The following is a 19,036-nucleotide window of genomic DNA, read 5'->3' on the forward strand; positions in this document are numbered from 1 at the left end:
GCACTGGGTGTTATATGGAAACCAACTTGACAATAAACTATTAAAAAAAACCTTAGTGGATAGAATATATTGCTGTTTAATTAATGATACTTGTTTCCTTGCAAAGATTGAATTTTAATTACAAATTTCAGTTTGAGACATTCTGCCAAGGGGCCCTAGAGCCCTAGGCATTTCACGTATGATGAATATGTTTTTCCATGTGTCCAATAGAAGTATGGAACCGTGGGATAGGTTTCCTGATCAGCAGGATGACACTGATAGCTGCTCAGAATCTGTGAAGTTTGATGCCCGCTCCATGACCGCCTTGCTTCCTCTGAGTAAGTAGAAGTGAGGGGTGCCCATGGAGGATGTCCTTATAATTAGTGACACTATGTAAAACTATAGCCTTGTGGTTTGCCTTACATGGACATGAGTGCTAAAATAAGACTTAGTGGATAAGTAAATCTTCTCCTCTTTTGAGGCAGACGAGAAAGGAAGCTTAGGTTGGATTAAGGAAGCTTTGTTATAGGTTAAATTAGTCCACAGGGTTGATGGAGTCCTCCGATTGCCCAGCCACTGGACTAGGTCCTGGAAATGACAATACCCTTTGCACCATTCATTAATGTTTGAAAATCATGGGTGGTATGTACATACATCAGTTTCCTAGGGCTGCTGTAACCAGTCACCAGAAGTTGGGTGGCTTTGAATGTCATTTATTCTCTTAGTTCTGAATGCCAGAAATCTGAAGTCAAGATGTCAGCAGGCCGTGCTCTTTTTCATATCGCTTGCTAGCTTCTGCTTGCTTCTGCCAATACTTAGTGTTCCTTGCCTTATAACTGTGTCATTCCGATCCCTGCTTCCATCTTCACATGGTCTTCTTCCTGTTAATTTATGTGTCCTCTTCTCTTATAAGGACACCAAACACTGGCGAAGTGTCCACCTTAATCCAGTATGACCTCATGTTCACTTGATTATACCTGCAAAGACCCCGTTTTCAAATATGGTCACATTCACGGGCAACTAGTGTTAAGACTTCAACAGTAACTTTTGTGGGAGCAACCGGTTAGTCCGCAACAGTGCTGAAACAGATTTTTGCACAGGTCACAAGAGCTCAAAAGAATCCATATCCGGCTAGATCAGGACATGTTCTTTTAAGGCAGCAGGACACCGTTGTGTATAATTCTGGTGAGCTTTAAAGGTTGCAAACATTTCACCAAAAGGATTGGGTGGGTGAGAAGGATCCATAGAGAAATCTGAGTCACAGGAAGGAGCAGATGCAAGTGATAACATATATGAGTTCTATAGACAAATCTGAAATACAGACCATACCCCAGGGCATGACAGAAACTGCACCAGTGATGGGTGGGAGAAAGTGGCCCCATGAGGCAAAAGTAAAAAAGATCCTAGTAAAAGTTATTAAAGGTAGAGACATGGAGAGATTGAGGAGGGAGGACAAAGGCATTGGAGACAGTAAGCGACAGAAACTTCGGAGAGCTACTTAAAAGGCACAATGCAGGAGAGCCTGGGTGGCTCAGTCAGTTAAGCATCCAACGTCGGCTCAGGTCATGATCTCACAGTTCATGGGTTCGAGCCCTGCATCGGGCTCTGTGTTGACAGCTCAGAGCCTGGAGCCTGCTTCAGATTCTGTGTCTCCCTCTCTCTCTGCCCCTCCCTTGCTCGCACTCTGTCTCTCTCTGTCTCAAAAATAAATAAACAAAACAACAAAAAAAGTAAGCCTAGAGTTAAGAAAGAAAAAAAAAGCACAATACAATTTGATTGTAAATTGATGATGGGGAGATGATTGGGTTTCAGGCTCATTCAACCTGGCGAGGAGATAGCGAAATATCCCATGTTACTTGTACTGTGGGTTGTTCTTTTCCTTAGGTATTTCTTTTTGTAAGTTTATTTTTTTCTTATTTTTATTTCTTAAAATTTTCTCTAAGTTTCCTTTCAGTCTCTCATAGACGATTATCGAACAGTAGCTAAACTTGAAATTGAAAACAAAATCTGCTGATTTTTTATTGTGCAATGAAAACAGTAGCCACAGGAAATAATTTTTTAATGGACATTCTATTCACCTCATGAGAGAAAATGTCTTTATCTTCTACAAAGATTCCCCTCCCCATTGAGTCAACTTTTCCACAGTTAGTATCCACTATATGAATTGCTGTTCCAAATAAATGGATAATATGAAAATATTAATATTTTCTAAAACACCCAGAGGAGCAGCTTCACTGATACATTCCAGGATTTAGTCAAAATGTGAATAATTTTCTTTCATTTTTTCTTTTTTAATGTATTCAAATCCTAAGAAGTATCCTAGTACAAAATTATTGAGATGAAATTGGAAGAGAAAATTTGCATAATTATCATTGAAAACAAAGTCTCTTTTATCAGATTTAAGCTCTTAAAAAACTCATAATTATATAATTATTTGAGAAATCTTATTTTTACTCAGAATATATTCCCTGATGTACCAGAAGAATAACAATCAGTATGTTGGTATCAATGTTAAAATTTATCAACTAACTACTGCCCCCAAATGAGACAAATACAAGTCACGGACAACACGAACTCAGTCACAGATGTTTAGTCTCTGGAAAGTAAATCAGATGTTCCTAGTGATGCCTTATTGGCTTTTCCAGTGAGTATTCATTTTGCTTCCTGGTGAATCACAGGGCTCGATTTTTTTTGTCTCCCTTTTATTCCAACAGGCTTGGTAGTAATGATAGAATTGGAGATTGCAAAAATGTTGAGTAAGAAGAGTAATTTTCTAACAAGAGGTTGGTCTTTTTGTTTTTTTAGGTCCTAAAAATGGTCCTACCCTTCAAGAGAAACTGAAGTCTCTCAAAGCTGCACTGATTGCCCTTTATCTTCTTGTGTTTGTCGTTCTCATGCCTATCATCGGAATAATGGCAGGTACGGTATTCTAGAGTTCTGAAACTCAACAATGCATCTGGTGGATTTGTTCTTGTAGAAACAAAAGGAAGCATTCAGTCTTTTACATATGGGAGATTCATAAGGGAAACCTCCTATCACCAAGTATTCCTCAAATTCATAAATAAAAAGATTCTTCAAAGTTAATAAGTAAAAAAAATAGGGAATGGAAGATTAAGATAAAAATATAGGTCTATAGAGAGGAGAGGAGATGGACTCGATAGTTTCAAAAAATATGTTATCCTCTAGAGTTTTATGCACTTGTAGCAGTGGATCATACATTTTATGGTAAGTATTGCAGTTGCCAATGTGAATATATAAACAGGATCAGTAACATGAACATTGCCTAGAACAAAACAAGACAACAACAAAACAAGCCAGTTATTCAAGAAAAATCTCTTCTGTTCCTAGCATTGAGAGGAGAAAGACATATCCTTGTAAGTCTCCAAAGAGAGACCTTGTAAAATAATGGTCTACCCTTCAGTAAAATCTTTATGGTTTATATAGCCATATGTTTCATAAGTCTGTTATTTAAAATATTTCTAAAAACAACCTGATGGCATCCCCTCAAATGATTTAGAAAGAACACTTTACAGACACATATTTCTTTGGCAAGTCTAATTTGAGTTGGCGATAGATTTGAGGGTTTCCACAGGGGTGGATGGCCTGGTTATTACTGAGTCAGATCTGTAAATGTTATTCCCGTTTGTAGCCTTTTTTGATGCATTTGATTGGCATTTGAACTTCTGTGCTTTGTGGCTGTCCTCATCTCTATGACTGGCAAAATGTCTGGATGTAGGCTCTAACAAGCAGGGAGTAAGACACATTTTTATGTGCATACTACTCAGCTTAACAAGAAAGTGCTCCGAAACACAAGGCCAAACCTCTTTGGCTAAGAGGCAGCCTAAACGAATATTCTAAGACAGAGCCAAATTCTGCTAAGAAATGATGACAAAACTACAACAGTTGTGACAGTAACTGTCATTTGGGGGCATTACTACATTCAGACACACATTATCTTAATACATCTTTACCATTATCCTTGAGCAAACATATCCTTATCCTCATTATCCACAAGAAACTGAGAGTGTGCAACAGTAGAATGGGAGTTCCCACCCATGATTCTTGACTCCTAAACTCTATGGCCTACTATCTCCCAACATAATTAAATTTTTAGAACGAAATATGGCTAGCCAATTAAACACACACATGCACATGCACAGTATCCATAATTTTAGCTGAGAAAATACTTTTCCATAGGTAAATTTAATTAATTCCTATTTTGGCCATTTAAAATAAATAAAAACCAAAAACAACCACAAGAAACTAAACTGATCAACCATTCAAACCAACCGCAGCCTTCTACATAAAAGGACCTAATATGTCTCTCGTTAAACACCTGACTTCCTGATGAATTGAGATTATCTGTATGTTGTTTATGTATTGCTGATGTTCACTCAAAATGCACAATTGAAAGGTGCTTCATTGCTTGGAATCATTAGCTATAAGCCAATTAGAACTTGGGTAAATTTCATGACTTTTATACAAACTGTGGCCTAAAGAGTCAATGCTAGGTAAAGTAACTGCTCTCTAACAGGCATGTGCAGAATGGATCCATGAAGTCTGGAGACAATTCAGGGTTCTAACCAAGTTCAAACTCTTGGGGCTGTTAGAAAATACTACCAAGTTTCCACATTCATTGTTGGGTTGAAATGACTTATCTAAAGTACTTTGGTTTCCTGAAACTAAGCAGACAACTGTAAGATTGACAAGACGTCAAAAATGTTCAAATTTCATAAATTCACATTAACACTCAAATTCACCAGAGCTTGGATTAGATCTCACTGTTTCTATCGTACTTGAATAAACAATTGACAGTCCATTTTCAACTTTAATTAAGTTACAGATCAGAATATTTTCAAATAAAAAAGAAACCCACCCAAATGCAATACATTTCTCTTCTTGAGACAAAATAAATACAAATAAGAACAAAATATATCACTAAAAGATAGAAATTACTGTTTTGGAAAATAGGAATTGATGGATGAAATAAAATGTGCATAAAAACTCTTTTCAAATTTAAAATGTCTTACATGATGAAAGATACTTCTAAATGATAGAGTCTACTCCACATGCTATCATCTCTTCATGAAACTTCCAGATCCCTATCATAGTACAATGAAATAACATCTCTGGGCAATAAAATACAATCTAGGATTAATGTATATATAATTGTTGCTGAAATACTGAAGATTCTTTAGCTCAAAATAATACAAATTTTTGGCAGGAGAAGATATTAGCGACATGAAGGAGTAAATCTGATCTGTGAAATCAAATATCACTCTCTCCCTGGGGGTTTGCACGAGCCATAAAAGTTTGTCTCCTTTCAAATGTGAAACAGAAAAGTCACAAAATGTCATCTCCCCAATGATAATGAAAGAAATGAACATTTGAAAATCTGAACTCTGACATTCTTTACCTAGATTTATGATACAAAGTTAAACAGTTTTTTGAGAAGTTAGATCTAAATTAGTTTTCATACAGGATTTGGGAAAACAAGCAAATGTGTTTGGAAATCTATAAGCAAAATGTAGCCTTTATTGTCAAATTTATGTTGAGCTCGATGTCACATAGAAACCCTTGGTCACATGGTGTTTTGTCAGATCACGTCTTCCCTTTCCATACTGGAAAAAGATTTGCTTTCTCCAAATGAAATAGATATTATCTCCAATGAAATAAGAATTACATGGTGGAGGGGCACCTGGGTAGCTCAGTCAGTTAAGTGTCCGACTTCGGCTCAGGTCATGATCTCATGGTTTGTGGGTTTGAGCTCCGTGTCGAGCTCTGTGCTGACAGCCAGCTCAGAGCCTGGAGCTAGTTTCAGATTCTGTGTCCCCCTCTCTCTCTGACCCTCCCCTGCTCACGCGCTTGCTAGTGCACACTCTCTCTCTCAAATACATAAAGCAGTAAAAAAATTTTTAAAAAGAATTACATGGTGGAGCATTAGACCAGTATGCTGAGTAAAATAAAGTACAGAAACTACAAGGCTCATTGCAACACCCCACTTCCCCCCATGTTTTTATGTTAAACAATATTAATTCCCCCATCAATATTTTCAATATTATGCAGACAGATACATAAGTCACAGATTTGGAATCCAAAATATGATAACAAAAAAGCTCAAAGTTAACAAATGCTTATTATATGCCAGGAAATAGTATAAGTACATATATTAGCTCATTTAATTATGTGAACACGGACTGGTCGTATCCTATCACACAGATAGTAAAACAGAAGCACTGGCAGAATAACTTCCCAGCTAAGTTCCCAGATAACTTCCCAAATAAGATCACAGATTAAAAAGAAAAGAACAAGAGTTGCTAACCCAGGCAATTCTACTCTAGAAACTGGATTCTTAAAAATGTGGGGTTTTTTTGTTTTTTTACATTTATTTAGTTTAGAGAGAGAGTAAGACAGAGTGTGAGCAGAGGAGGGGCAGAGAGAGAAGGAGACACAGAATCTGAAGCAGCCTCCAGGCTCTGAGCAAACATTCAGCACAGAGCCTGATGTGGGGCTCAAACCCACGAACCATGAGATCATGGCCTGAGCCGAAGTCAGACATTTAACCGACTGAGCCACCCCGGCGCCCCTAGGAACTGGATTCTTAACTGCTACCTAAAAAAGCAATAATCATTATGAAAGGAAAATTTTTTTTTTTAATTTTTTTTTTTTTAATGTTTTATTTTATTTCTAGGAGAGAGAGAGACAGACAGCGTGAGCAGAGGAGGGTCAGAGAGAGAGGGAGTCACAGACTGAAACAGGCTCCAGGCTCTGAGCTGGCAGTCAGCACAGAGCCCGACGCGGGGCTCGAACCCACGAACCGCGAGATCATGCCCTAAGCGAAAGTCGGACGCTTAACCGACTAAGCCACCCAGGCGCCCCATATGAAAGGAAAATTTTTAAGGGACATCTTTGAACTAGTTTTGTGAAAACTGTTAGTGGGGTCTCTATTACAGTCTAAATCCCATCACAGTTTTATTGTCCTGGAGTTGCTCTGACAATGCTTTGTACATAGAAGGTGCTTAGGAAATAAATCAGAGGATTAAATGCATGATTGAGGCCGTTGGTCCAGAGTTTGTTCCCCACACTTCATGTAATAAATGTGATGAGATCCAACTAAGAAATATACTTTTTTGTCCACCTTCTTGATAAATTAAGTATAAAATAACGCACACTTTGTGGGGTCATAACAAAATGTAGTCGGACATTTCATTCATTCAAATAAGCTAATTTTGAAGAGAATATAACTAGGAAGATACAATGTGGTTTTTAAAATTGGGATTGGGAGACTTGGGTGTTGGTGTAGGTTTAGTGTCCAACTCTTGATTTCAGCTCAGGTTGATCCCAGAGTCATGGAATCGAGCCCTGTGTCGGGCTCTGCACTGAGCATGCAGCCTGCTTAAGATTCTGTCTCTCCCTCTGCCTCACTTGTGTGCTCTCACTCTCTCTCTCTAAATACTAAATTATATACACTTCTAAAACTTGGAATTTAATTGCAGATACAGGTGCATACCTATTACTAATAATAGCTACAATAGCAATCATTATCAAACAGCTTCTTTAAAAATAGTGAAGGTAGTCTCTAACTAAGATCATATCTTGCATGTTTAAGTCACTTTAATTTGAATTTTCATATAGGCCATCTATGTGCTATGGTATTTACACACCTTATTTCTTCTCTTCTCCACACCACTTTGAAGTGGTTACTACTTTTCAATCTTTGAGGAACTTAAGCAAGAAGAGAGTTTTCCCAGAGTGCCTAAGCTAGTCATTGAGGAATGGAGCTAGATTCTAGAATCAGGCAGCTTGTTCCTGGGTAAATACCAGCCTCTCATTTGTTTACCAAGTACCCTTGATCTCAAAGTGGAACTAGTGATCTTCTACATGTTATCTCACTTAATTCTCCAAAACCTCTGAGGCTAATCCTATTGCCATATCATTGTTACTAAGAAAACTGACATACCAGGTATAGCTATTTATGTAGATACATGTTTAAGCTGTATGAAGTTACTCTTTTTAATGCTTAGTAATGGCCAAATATGAAAAACCAAATGCATTCAAAATAACATGAAAGACTGATACACATGTAGATAAAATAATAAAATAGATATTATCTATAGGAAAAAAATCTTCTCACCCATTAGGGATAAAATGGTATTTAACATTTCCTTTATTATGTATCATTATGTATTATTTTTATCTGCAAAGCTAATGTTTACGCTTTTCACTATTTGAAGCTGTAAACATGTTGTTCTAGATCCTTTCAGAAGGATAATTTGCTTATTTCGACAACATATGCCAATTTGGAAATCCATATCCGCAGCTCTGTATATTTCCCAAATATCGTTTAATAGATTCTTTTTTTCTTTTTCAGGAAATAATTACTTAAAGGATTGTTTATCAAAGCATTGGATCTATTAGTAAAAACAGAACAAATGAAGTGGGGGGGGGTTATTAAACAAATCAGGTAGATCCATGCAGAGAATACAGTGTAGGTATTAAAATTATTTTTTGTAATAGTTGTATGCTAGTGAAAAAAGAGAGACAGACTTGGTATACACACACCAAAATATTAATTTAACTTAGGATAGTGAGATTAGTGGTCAATTATTATTCTTCGTTTCCTAGCTTTCAAAATTTCTCTGTCCTGAATATGTATTTTATAATAAGTAAAGAGGAATCTTATAAAAACAATATTTTTTAAAGTGAAAAAAATTATTTGCCCAATTTCCTGTTCTACCAATAATAAACTAGGCCTGTATAAACCAAAAATGACAATTCTCTGCCAGCTTAAGTGATTGGATGAGGAAGATGAGCCAACAATTTGTTCATCCAGTGGATAACACGAATACTACTTTTACTACATATTGTTTTGTCACATCATTTATCTTCATAACTGCTAACATATTCATCATGCTTGCTTCTGATGTTGTGTTAAGCATTATCTCATTTTATCCTAACATACCTTGAGGGGTAGGATACAATGCACTTCACAGTCTGTAGATTTACTCTCACTGTCAAAGCCAAATGCAGTGGCTCAGAAGATGCATAGAAGCAGCAATTCAGAAAGAATGACTTGATCCTGGAATAAATTCTAAAGTAAAGTGGGAAAAGGATACTGTCTTCCTCTTGGCAATATGTGTAGTATGGTTCATACATTGTATATGTAAAATAAATACCTGGTTTAGTTAGGATAGCATGCAAAATGTTACAATGGAATGGAATGGTACAGAATGGAATGGTGTGTACATTTAAGTCTACAGGTCATGACTCTGTTTATTTTTACTTAAATATACAGCACAACTCCTGAAGTGGGAAATGAAGAATTGTACAGTTGGTTCAATTAATGGAAACGATATATCTCAAAGTCTCATAGGAAAAGCAAATGACAGCGAAGAAGAGATGAGATTTCGAGAAGGTGTTATGGAACAAATGAACAACATGGAGAAGAGAATCCAATTTCTTTCAGATACAGAAGCCAATCTCATAGATTCAGAGCATTTCCAAAATTTTAGTCTGGTGACTGATCAAAGATTCAGTGATGTTCTTCTCCAGCTGAGTACCTTGGTTTCCTCAGTTCAGGGACACGGAAATGCAGTAGATGAAATCTCCAAGTCATTAATCAGTCTGAATACCACATTGCTTGATTTGCAGCTCAATATTCAAACACTGAATGGCAAAGTCCAAGATAATACAATGAAACAGCAAGAGGTAAGAATTTTTGTATTAGAAGGTCACATGTCAGGGCTGAATCCATCTAGATCCTGTGTCCTCAGGCAGTTCAAGAAAACAAAATTTGCAAGCTCCAGTTCAACATCATCTGACTTACCCTGATTGCTCAGGTAATCCTACCAGAAGGTCTTACGTGAATTTACTTAGTGTCTTCTCCAGATTCCCAACAGAGGGTGAATTTTTTCCATTGAATATAGACTCTCTTAAGGTATTTTATTTTATAAATCCTGTTATACTACCTCTTGAGACTGTCTAAGCCAATTATAATTTTTAGATGATCTTAGTAGATACTCTATATTTGTAAATTTTACAACAGACCCAAGTTTCTTCATCATCAAAGAAATGGAAACCTCATGGATACATACAAAATCTAAATTTAAAAATAGTTTATTTTGTCATTCCCAAGAAGTATACATAAGTTGTAATGTGTAGAGATCAGTATAATTAGAGTTAAATTTGGAATGATATATACAGCATCTTATTTTTATCATAAGATCAAATACACAGGATAAGAGAACAAGACATGTTTAGACCAGCTTGTCAGCAAAAGCTTCTGTGTAAAGGGCCAGCTGTAAACATTTTAGTCTCTGGGGATTCTAAGATCTCTGTTGCACCTCTTCAAGTCTGCCATTCTTGTGCCAAAGCAGCCATAGACAGTATGTAGACCCACAAGGGAAGCCATGATCCAATTAGTCACTCTTCATGAAAACAGACTTTGGCCCTTGGATCATAGTATTCTCACCTCTTCTGTAGACTATTGGCATGGCCAACCTGCTGGATTACTCTGTATTGATGAGAAAGAAATTAAGAAGAAATCCCCTCATTTCAAAATTGTGCAGGTTTTTGTTAAATAATTGTCATTGCTCCATTCCATGAAAAAATAACCAGATGACTAAAATTTAACTACTCACGTGATAAAATAATCTTTACATCACAAAATTTCTAGGACCTAAGATCATAATTAATGTGAAGCCTTAATTATGGGAAATAAGAATTTTCACCCTTAGCGAAGCAATATTGGCATCTTGGTGTTAGATTTTATTTGAATAGAACCACATTTGATTAGTGAAGTTGTTTTCTGTATAGATAGTGTATTAACTGGAGTGATTTTTAAAAAATGGATACCACCTGTAGAGCAGCAGTAAGCCTCTAGAGTTGTAACATTAGAGGAAAACCAACTAAAATATTGACTAGAGAACAGACAAAACAGGTTAAGGAAGAATAGTCTACATGTTTATTTGTCAGGTATAATCATTCAGAACTTTTAAGTTTCACACGATCCTGATTTTAAGGTGTCAGAAGACAATGGCATGGCTCTATAAGTAGGGTGCCTTTGTTGGTAAACCTCACCCCAAACCCACCTTGGTACTCTGTTCTATGTCACCTCTCCCAAAATCTCACTGTGTTTCCCACACTGTTAATAAGTATGTAAGCATATCAGCTGCTTTGTCATATCAAGGACTTGGGCTACGAAGGGGGAGAGAGATTCACAAAGAAGCAGCTGTCCACAAGGTAGAAGAATATGGGAGACAGATGAGTAAAATTTCGGTGAAAAGACTAATAACTGATTAAGTTGGAGGGAAAGAGGAAAGAGAAGATATATTAGTTTATGTAAAAACAGAAGAGCAGTGAGGTAGGGCGAGGAGAGAGAGAGATGGGCCACATGGAAAGACAGGGTATATTCGGTACTGCTAGTGCCCCAGATTCAGTACAGACTATGGAATATCTACAGACTATTCCACGTCAGAAGTGGAAACCAAATTAGAAACCATTTGGAAGACAGTAGAAACCCTGAGCATGTTTGAAGTGGTAATCACTAGAAATAATCAAAATGGGATGATCAGTGAACTGGTTGAGTTTGGATAGATGGCACTTCTGTTTTGAACAGGGTCCCAGCTTTAGAAACAAGGGTTCAAGGGGGTAGAGGGACTTCCAAAGCTATTTTGGTAAGGCAGTACTCACTTGTAGAGATTTAGAAACTAGGTGAGTACTAGCGTATGTGCATGTATGTGTGTGTGTGTGCACACGTGTGCTCACTGAAAACAATATCCGGCCTCTCATCCCCATTGCTTAAACAATTTTATTCAGCTTTGAATCTTTAACTTAATGCAGGAATAAGTAAATTAAATGAATGCCCAAATCAGTAAATGCTGTTTGAGGGAAAGGCTTATAAGGGATACCAGCATGATGCCTATCAAAGGCAGACCAAACATCAGTTTGAGGGGGAAAAGAACACCAGCACAAAATGAGAGAGAGGTGGGAATTCATCATATCCATTGTTCATAGAAAGGGCTTTAAGACTGAGAAATTAAATGCCAGTTTCCAGCAGGGCCACTGATGGGAGAGTCTGGAAGGTGTGTATGGCCGCTGGACAGGCTTCTTTAAAACAATAAAAAACATTTTCCCTCTTCCCCATAAAAGCGATTGCAAGTGTAATCTGGCTAATTCGAGCACCATATGCAGTTTTCAGAAAAGGGAATAAAAAACTTCAGCTTTGTGTGTGAAGAACATGGGCAGGAACTAGGATTTTGGTAGCAAAGTCAGCTACCAGCCCCCCGACCTCTGCTCACTGGGTACCTGGAGCTGCTGACTTGTGCCCGCAGCCGTCTGCAGCCACCCAGATGCAGCTGCGCATAGTTTTTATGTTGCTGTGCTTTACGAACCTCCATGCTCACCATTCTACCTTATACATATTTTTTTCAGTTTGTATTTCTTTTATTATTGAAGCTCAGTTGGCATCCAATGCTGTGTCAGGTATATGGCATTGTGACTTGACAGTCTGTACGGTACTCAGTACTCACCACGAAAATGTAGTCACTGTCTGTCCACAAATGTTATCACAGTATTGTTGACTATATTCCCTTATTCCCTGTGTTGTACTTTTCATTATCATGACATATGTATTTTATGGGGAAAATGCCAAATAGTTGAGGAAGGAGGAGATAGAGGGTAGAGATAACAGAACAGGGTTTTGGATGGGGGAAGGCAGAGTTAGAATGGTATAATTTGATCAGCTTCTCTGCTTGAGTGTGGTGCCACGGAAGAGGCAAATCTAGGTATCTGTTCATTTACTTCAAAGGCTTTACACCCTGACTGCCTTGACCCACTCACCTCAACTTGTCAAATCAAGGCAAATGTAATTTTATCTTTGTACTCGGATTAGGGAGTGATATGTCCCTGGCTTATTTCCATATGCCAGTGGGAAATGAGCATCCATCGGCAGTTAGGCAGAGATCTCCTTAGAAAAGTCTAGAGCATACCATGAAGACAGAGGATGCGACCAAATTAGAATAGAGAGACAGAAATTGTAGCCAGATGGATGAGAAGGTTTGCTACCTCAGAAACAAACACCAACACTGAAAAGAAAACCAAGCCAACATCTTGAAAGGAAAAGTAATAAACATTATGAAAAACTTTATGACTATATATTTGACCTCCTCATAATTGAAAACCCAAATAAATAGAATGATGTGTTATGTATTTACTCTTCACTCTGCAAACTTAAATATGTTGAAGGTACCCAGCATATTTGGGTGCAAAAGTAGATACTGATATATGATGAATAAGATTTAAAAACTAGTGCCATATATTGGGGGACACTGTGGCAGTATTGAACAAAATGTTTAACATTTAGTGCCTCTGATCAGATCTACTCGCAGGAAGCTGTCCTACAGAAGTACTTGTACAAATATGTAAATATATATGTATATATGTGTGAGTGTGTGTGTGTGTGTGTGTGTGTGTAGTTCATTGCAACATTGCTTTAAAAAGTTAAAAAAAAGTATGCAGCTCAAAACTTGATCTCGAGGAATCTTGAATTACAAAAAATATATAAATATAATTCACTGAATTATTTAAAATAATGTAGTCTCTGAATATTTTAATAGGTAAATATCTATATTTTTGAGTGAAAAATGAAAGAATATTCTACAATGCAGTATATCTATTCTCTATCTCTGTACGCACCTATGTATATAAATGCACACAAAACATACATGTATTTGAAAACATACACTAATGATATCTCAAATACAGAGATAATAAAAATTGAGAGTAAGAAATTGTTAAAATTCTAGTTGAGATTTTACTGAATGTGAAAACCTATCGTGAGTGTTCATTACCACTGAGAATTACGACATTAAACTTTATTATTGCTACAAAGCAGCTTAATATATAAATTCTGTCAAATTCACAGAATTAGAATATGTAGGTATTCTAAGTACAGTACAAAGAAATTCCACTTCTGATACAAATCATACAACAAGTTTTTGTTTCATTTTTAGCATTTCCACATGTATACACGTAGGAATCAAAGCATGTCTTGGATATAGTCAACTAATTCTGCAAGGACAGAGGGTGTAAAAATTTAGCCATTCAGTTAAAAGAGGAAATGCTTCAAAGCCAAAAAATTACTGTTCTCTAATTTCTACATTCTCATTCCACAGTGTTCTATAGCACTATTTTTAAAAAAGCACCTGGCTTCCAGGGCTTCTTAAACTCACATATTTGGTAATTATGTATGCAGTAAAAATTGCGGGTGCTTGCTTATGTTTCACAGGACATGAATAGATTAGAGGAGCGTGTGTACAATGCATCAGCAGAAATTATGTCTATGAAAGAAAAACAAATGAATTTGGAACAGGAAATAAAAGGAGAAGTGAAACTACTGAATAATATCACTAATGATCTCAGACTGAAAGATTGGGAACACTCTCAGACGTTGAAAAATATCACTTTAATTCAAGGTAAAATATTTTCTCATTCCTCCAGAAACCAATGTATTAAAATGTACTGATATGTGCAGAGATTTGGTGTTTGAAATCCTATGGTATTAAATAGTTTTTGAGCATATGTTTACTACAAATATCCAAGGAAAGGAATTTTGAGATCTTACCGAGACATGGTCAGATATCAGCATCTTGGTATTCTTTAATTGAAAATGTTTTAAACAAAATGTCTTTAAGCTCTAATGAGTCATTATTCAAAATATCCCATATTAATGAAAATGAATACAAGTTTTCTGTAAGGCACCAAAGTCTCTCCCTGTCCACAAATCAAACTTGTTAATTCTGTTTTTCAAAACCTCCAATTCTCTCTTTCTCCTTACCTGGCTGTATACTTAATTAGAAAGGTTTTTGAACTCTACAAACTAACAGTAAATTTGTCAATTTCTTCTTTAATTCCTGTTGGCAAACCGTGGTAAATTGAATCTTACCGATTTTTAAATTAATATATACATAGTATATATTTTTACTCTAGATTTTATTTATATTTTGAATTTTTTTCCCCATGTTTTACTTTGTATTGGGTTCATCTTATATAAAGAACACTTTTTTAAAAAGATATTATTGGAGGAACACCTGGGTACCTCAGTTGGTTGAGCATCTGACTTCGGTTCAAGTCATGATCTTGTGGTCCCTGAGTGTGAGCCCCACCTACCCTGGGCTTGCTGCTGTCAGCGCGGATCCTGGGTCTTCTCTCCCTCCCTGCCCCTCCCCTGCTAGCGTACACATGCGTGCGTGTGTGTGCGCGCACATGCACGCAAGCTTGCTTTCTCTTCCCCTTTCTCAGATAAACTAAAAAAAAAAAAAAAAGATTTTACTTTTAAGTAATCTCTACACACTCAACGTGGGGCTGGGATCTCTACCGACTGAGCCAGCCAGGAGCCCCAGCATACATTTAAAAATATGCAGTCTAACCATTTCTTTTCACTGTACCTATTTCTCCCATCTTATTTTGTGCTGCTTTTGTCCAGTTCTGTGATTCTTTTGCTTCCCTTTCTTGTCTACTTTTAGATTGATTGAGATTTTTCTCATTGACTTTTTCTTTCTGCCAGAAGCACCAAGAAGATTTTGGAGACTTTTTTGGCTTTCCTTGCTGTTAAAAAAATGATTGCTCCAAATCTGCTGGTCATTCTTCTTGTCTCTATTACTTCCAGTTTCACTAATTGTGTTTCTTATATTGAGAATGGATTCATTTCACATTTGTTTTACTTCTCCAGTTTGTAGATTTAAGTCTATCACTTAATCATAGTTCAGGATCATTATCATCATCGGTCTCTTTCAATTCTGCTTCTTCACAGGCCTCTGTACTCTTTCTTGGGCAATTCTACTTCAATTCATGTTAGATCCTCTTATTCAAGTCTGTTAAACTCTATTTTGTGATTTTAACACTTTTATTTTATTAGTAACTAACAGAAATCCATGAAATTTTTATTACATAACACTAGGAAAATATTTTTAGTCTAATATCCAAGTATTTACAGGGGAAAAAATTAAAGCAAGCCCCAGAAGACTATCTATAGTATAAATTTTGTTTCTCATGCTCATAATTTAGCAAAAGTAAATTATGTATACTTATAGATGCATACATATGTAATGAGAATGGTAGCTTTTCAAGTGCAGGTAAGTGGGAACCACAAAATTCAAGTTAATGTTTAGCTCTGAAAAGGAAGAAGATGAATGAGATCAGGGAGCAATCAAATAGATACCTGTTTCTTGATTTTTATGCTGCAGGGCTATTCTCTTTATTATTGTGCTTTATAACTTACTTATATAGAACATGTTGCTTGCATTCTTTAATTATGACATTTTAACAGCTGATAAAGAAAAAATTTGCATTAGTCAACATTCCCTCTAACAATTAGATAACTCTACTTTGGATTTCAAATAAAGACCCTAAATTTTGTAAATCCAAAACCAAACTCTTGATTCTCGAGCGTCCCACCCCATACCCTCGGCCAGTCTGTTGAGCTCCTGGGCTTATGTGTCAGCTCCATCATTATCTAATGAGCTACTCACCCCAAGATCTCAGAAGCTGCCTTTGATGTCTTTCTGTCAGTTCCTACATCTGATCCATCTATAAGGCCTGTTAACTCTTGTTACATACACTATTGCAAAAAAAAAAAAACAAAAAACAAACAAACAAACAAAAAAACCCACTTCTCACTGTCTCCTCTGTCACTATTTTAATGCAAGTAACTATATTCGGCTGATGCACTACATCAGCTTCTCACTTGTTCTCCCTGATTCTACTTTTAATCCATCCTATATAACGTAGAGGCAAACAGGTGGTATAAAAAATGGTAGATATTTTAGCTCTCATGCAGAAGACCCACCAATATTTTCCACATTGATTTGGAATAAATCTCAATTCCTCCTTGGTCTCACATATGCACCTATTTACCTGCCCTCATTTTCCCATTTCCCCTCTGGCATTCCCTCTGTCTAGCTCGGAAGTCTGGAAGAAAGAAAGTGCTATTAAAAAGTGTAAGTTACAAAGGAGGAAGTGCTAGTTTCACTTCTTACTGTCCATCATGTGCTCTGCCCTCCTGCCCTGTCTCTTGAAACATTCTTCTCTTGGAACTCCACTCCTCAGAGCCACCCTAAAACACTTTTTTTAGGGGTAATGTTTTTCCTCCTCTATTCTCATTTTCACCCCCATCCCTTTATGTCATCATTTGCTTTAGATTCCTCATAATACTTACCACTGCATGAAATTGTTTCATCTCTGCATTTGCTTATTTGTTTAGGATACATCTTCTGTAATAGCTTGTGTGTTCCATGAGGTTGAGTGTTGCCTCTCTGGTTTATCTGTGCCTCCCCAGCACCTGTTACAGTGCTGGCTGTCCAGTGGGCGGGCAGTTATAGATGCGTTGAATAAATAAGTGAAACTAGCACTTTGTTCTCCTTAAGTCACACTTTGTAACAGCAGTGTCAATTTTCTAGATTTCCAACATGGAAATTTTAATTGTTTTTAGTCCTTCTGCCGAGTTTGCCATTAGTTCTTAGGTTCTATATTCTCTATCCCCTTGTTGCTTCTTTATATTCCTGGGTAAACTTTTCTTGACACTGCTCCACCAGACTATTGAAATAGTCTCCCAATCGTTTCCTTCCTCAATCTTTCAGACTAATCCTATCTGCACTCTTGTTAAAATGTCTTCCTGAAAAGAAACCCTCGATTATAAACTTGCCTATCACTTCCTCATAGGGAAGAGAAAGGAAGGGAAACATAATTGTGTTTCTTTCTGAAGACTTCAAGATCTTCTGTAATGTGTATTCAACCACTTTTAAATACCTGATTCTCTCCCTTTTCCCTTTGTGATTCCAAATACTTTGCTTGACTCAATGTATCATTCTGATATACCAAGTGCTTTTTATATCCTGACTCATGCCTTTGCCTTCGCTTGAAATATCTTCTCTTCTCTTTGTATCTGAAAATATCATGTCTTTCATCCAGTGTCCATCTAATATCTGAAGCCTTCTCTAGTTCCATCACAGTAATACTCTTTCTGACATCTTTTTTTTTTTTTTATGTTTGTTTACTTTTGAGACAGAGAGAAACAGAGCACAAGCAGGGGAGGGACAGAGAGGAGGGAGACCTAGAATCCGAAGCAGGCTCCAGGCTCTGAGCTGTTAGCACAGAGCTTGACACAGGGCGTGAACTCATAGACCATGAGGTCATGACCTGAGTGGAAGTCAGATGCTTAACCAACTGAGCCACCCAGGCACCCGGAACATTAGGTATTCTTTCATAAGAGAAATCTTCACATGATAGTCATATCTAAAATTACTTCACCTTGTCTTCTAATTCAGTGTTGCCTCTTCTTAGAAACAATACATTCCTTAAAATCTGGGGCTTTTCAAAAAATATTTTCTATGACCTGTAAACACAAGACAAATTTTTATTTTTTTAATTTTTTTAAAATGTTTTTTATTTATTTCTGAGAGAGAGAGAGAGAGAGAGAGACAGCATGAGCAGGGGAGGATCAGAGAGAGAGGGAGACACAGACTCTGAAGCAGGCTCCAGGCTCTGAGCTGTCAGCACAGAGCCCGACGTGGAGCTCGAACCCACCAACTGCAAGATCATGACCTGAGCCGAAGTCAGTCGCCCAACCGACTGAGCCACCCAGACGCCCCTTCACAAGACAAATTTTTAATAAATCCTTGTCGAACTGTAACCCAGGAAAAATGAATTGTACAAGTTAATGAGTGCTTTATCATTTGTGGATTGTAAGAATAGCCATCTTTGGGTCCCTCTTAATTACAACAACTGTTAAGTAATCATGAGATAAAAGAGACAAAGATATTTTAACACATTTATCAAGTAATTATAGTCATTAGAGTCTTAAGGATTAAGTGGAGTTTCATCATTGAAACACTGAAGTAGAGTTTGGTAGGGAGTGAGACATAGTATGATTTAAAGAAACAAAGTCAGTAAACATTCAAGGAGAGGAGTTAAGAGGAATGAAATACAATATGGCTCGCTGGTGAGAAAAGAGAATGTGATGTTTATTTGAAATGAAATTTTAAACAAATTTTCCTTCCAG

The 19,036-nt window shown here is 36.9% G+C and overlaps 1 protein-coding gene across 3 annotated transcripts in view; it reads left to right on the forward strand.

Annotated features, from left to right (window-relative positions):
- Nucleotides 1-19,036, forward strand: part of MSR1 (macrophage scavenger receptor 1) — a 78,683-nt gene that overhangs the window by 11,803 nt on the left and 47,844 nt on the right. For all 3 annotated transcript variants that reach the window (XM_039221170.1, XM_039221176.1, XM_039221183.1), the window contains exons 2-5: nt 211-317; nt 2,785-2,898; nt 9,275-9,687; nt 14,267-14,453. In XM_039221170.1, the coding sequence (XP_039077101.1) occupies nt 215-317; nt 2,785-2,898; nt 9,275-9,687; nt 14,267-14,453 (817 nt within the window). In that variant the 5' untranslated portion in view covers nt 211-214. The remainder of the gene's footprint in view (nt 1-210; nt 318-2,784; nt 2,899-9,274; nt 9,688-14,266; nt 14,454-19,036) is intronic.

Source organism: Hyaena hyaena, unplaced genomic scaffold, assembly GCF_003009895.1.
Source record: "Hyaena hyaena isolate Hyena2069 unplaced genomic scaffold, ASM300989v1 scaffold_17, whole genome shotgun sequence".
NCBI classification, from domain to species: Eukaryota; Metazoa; Chordata; class Mammalia; order Carnivora; family Hyaenidae; genus Hyaena; species Hyaena hyaena.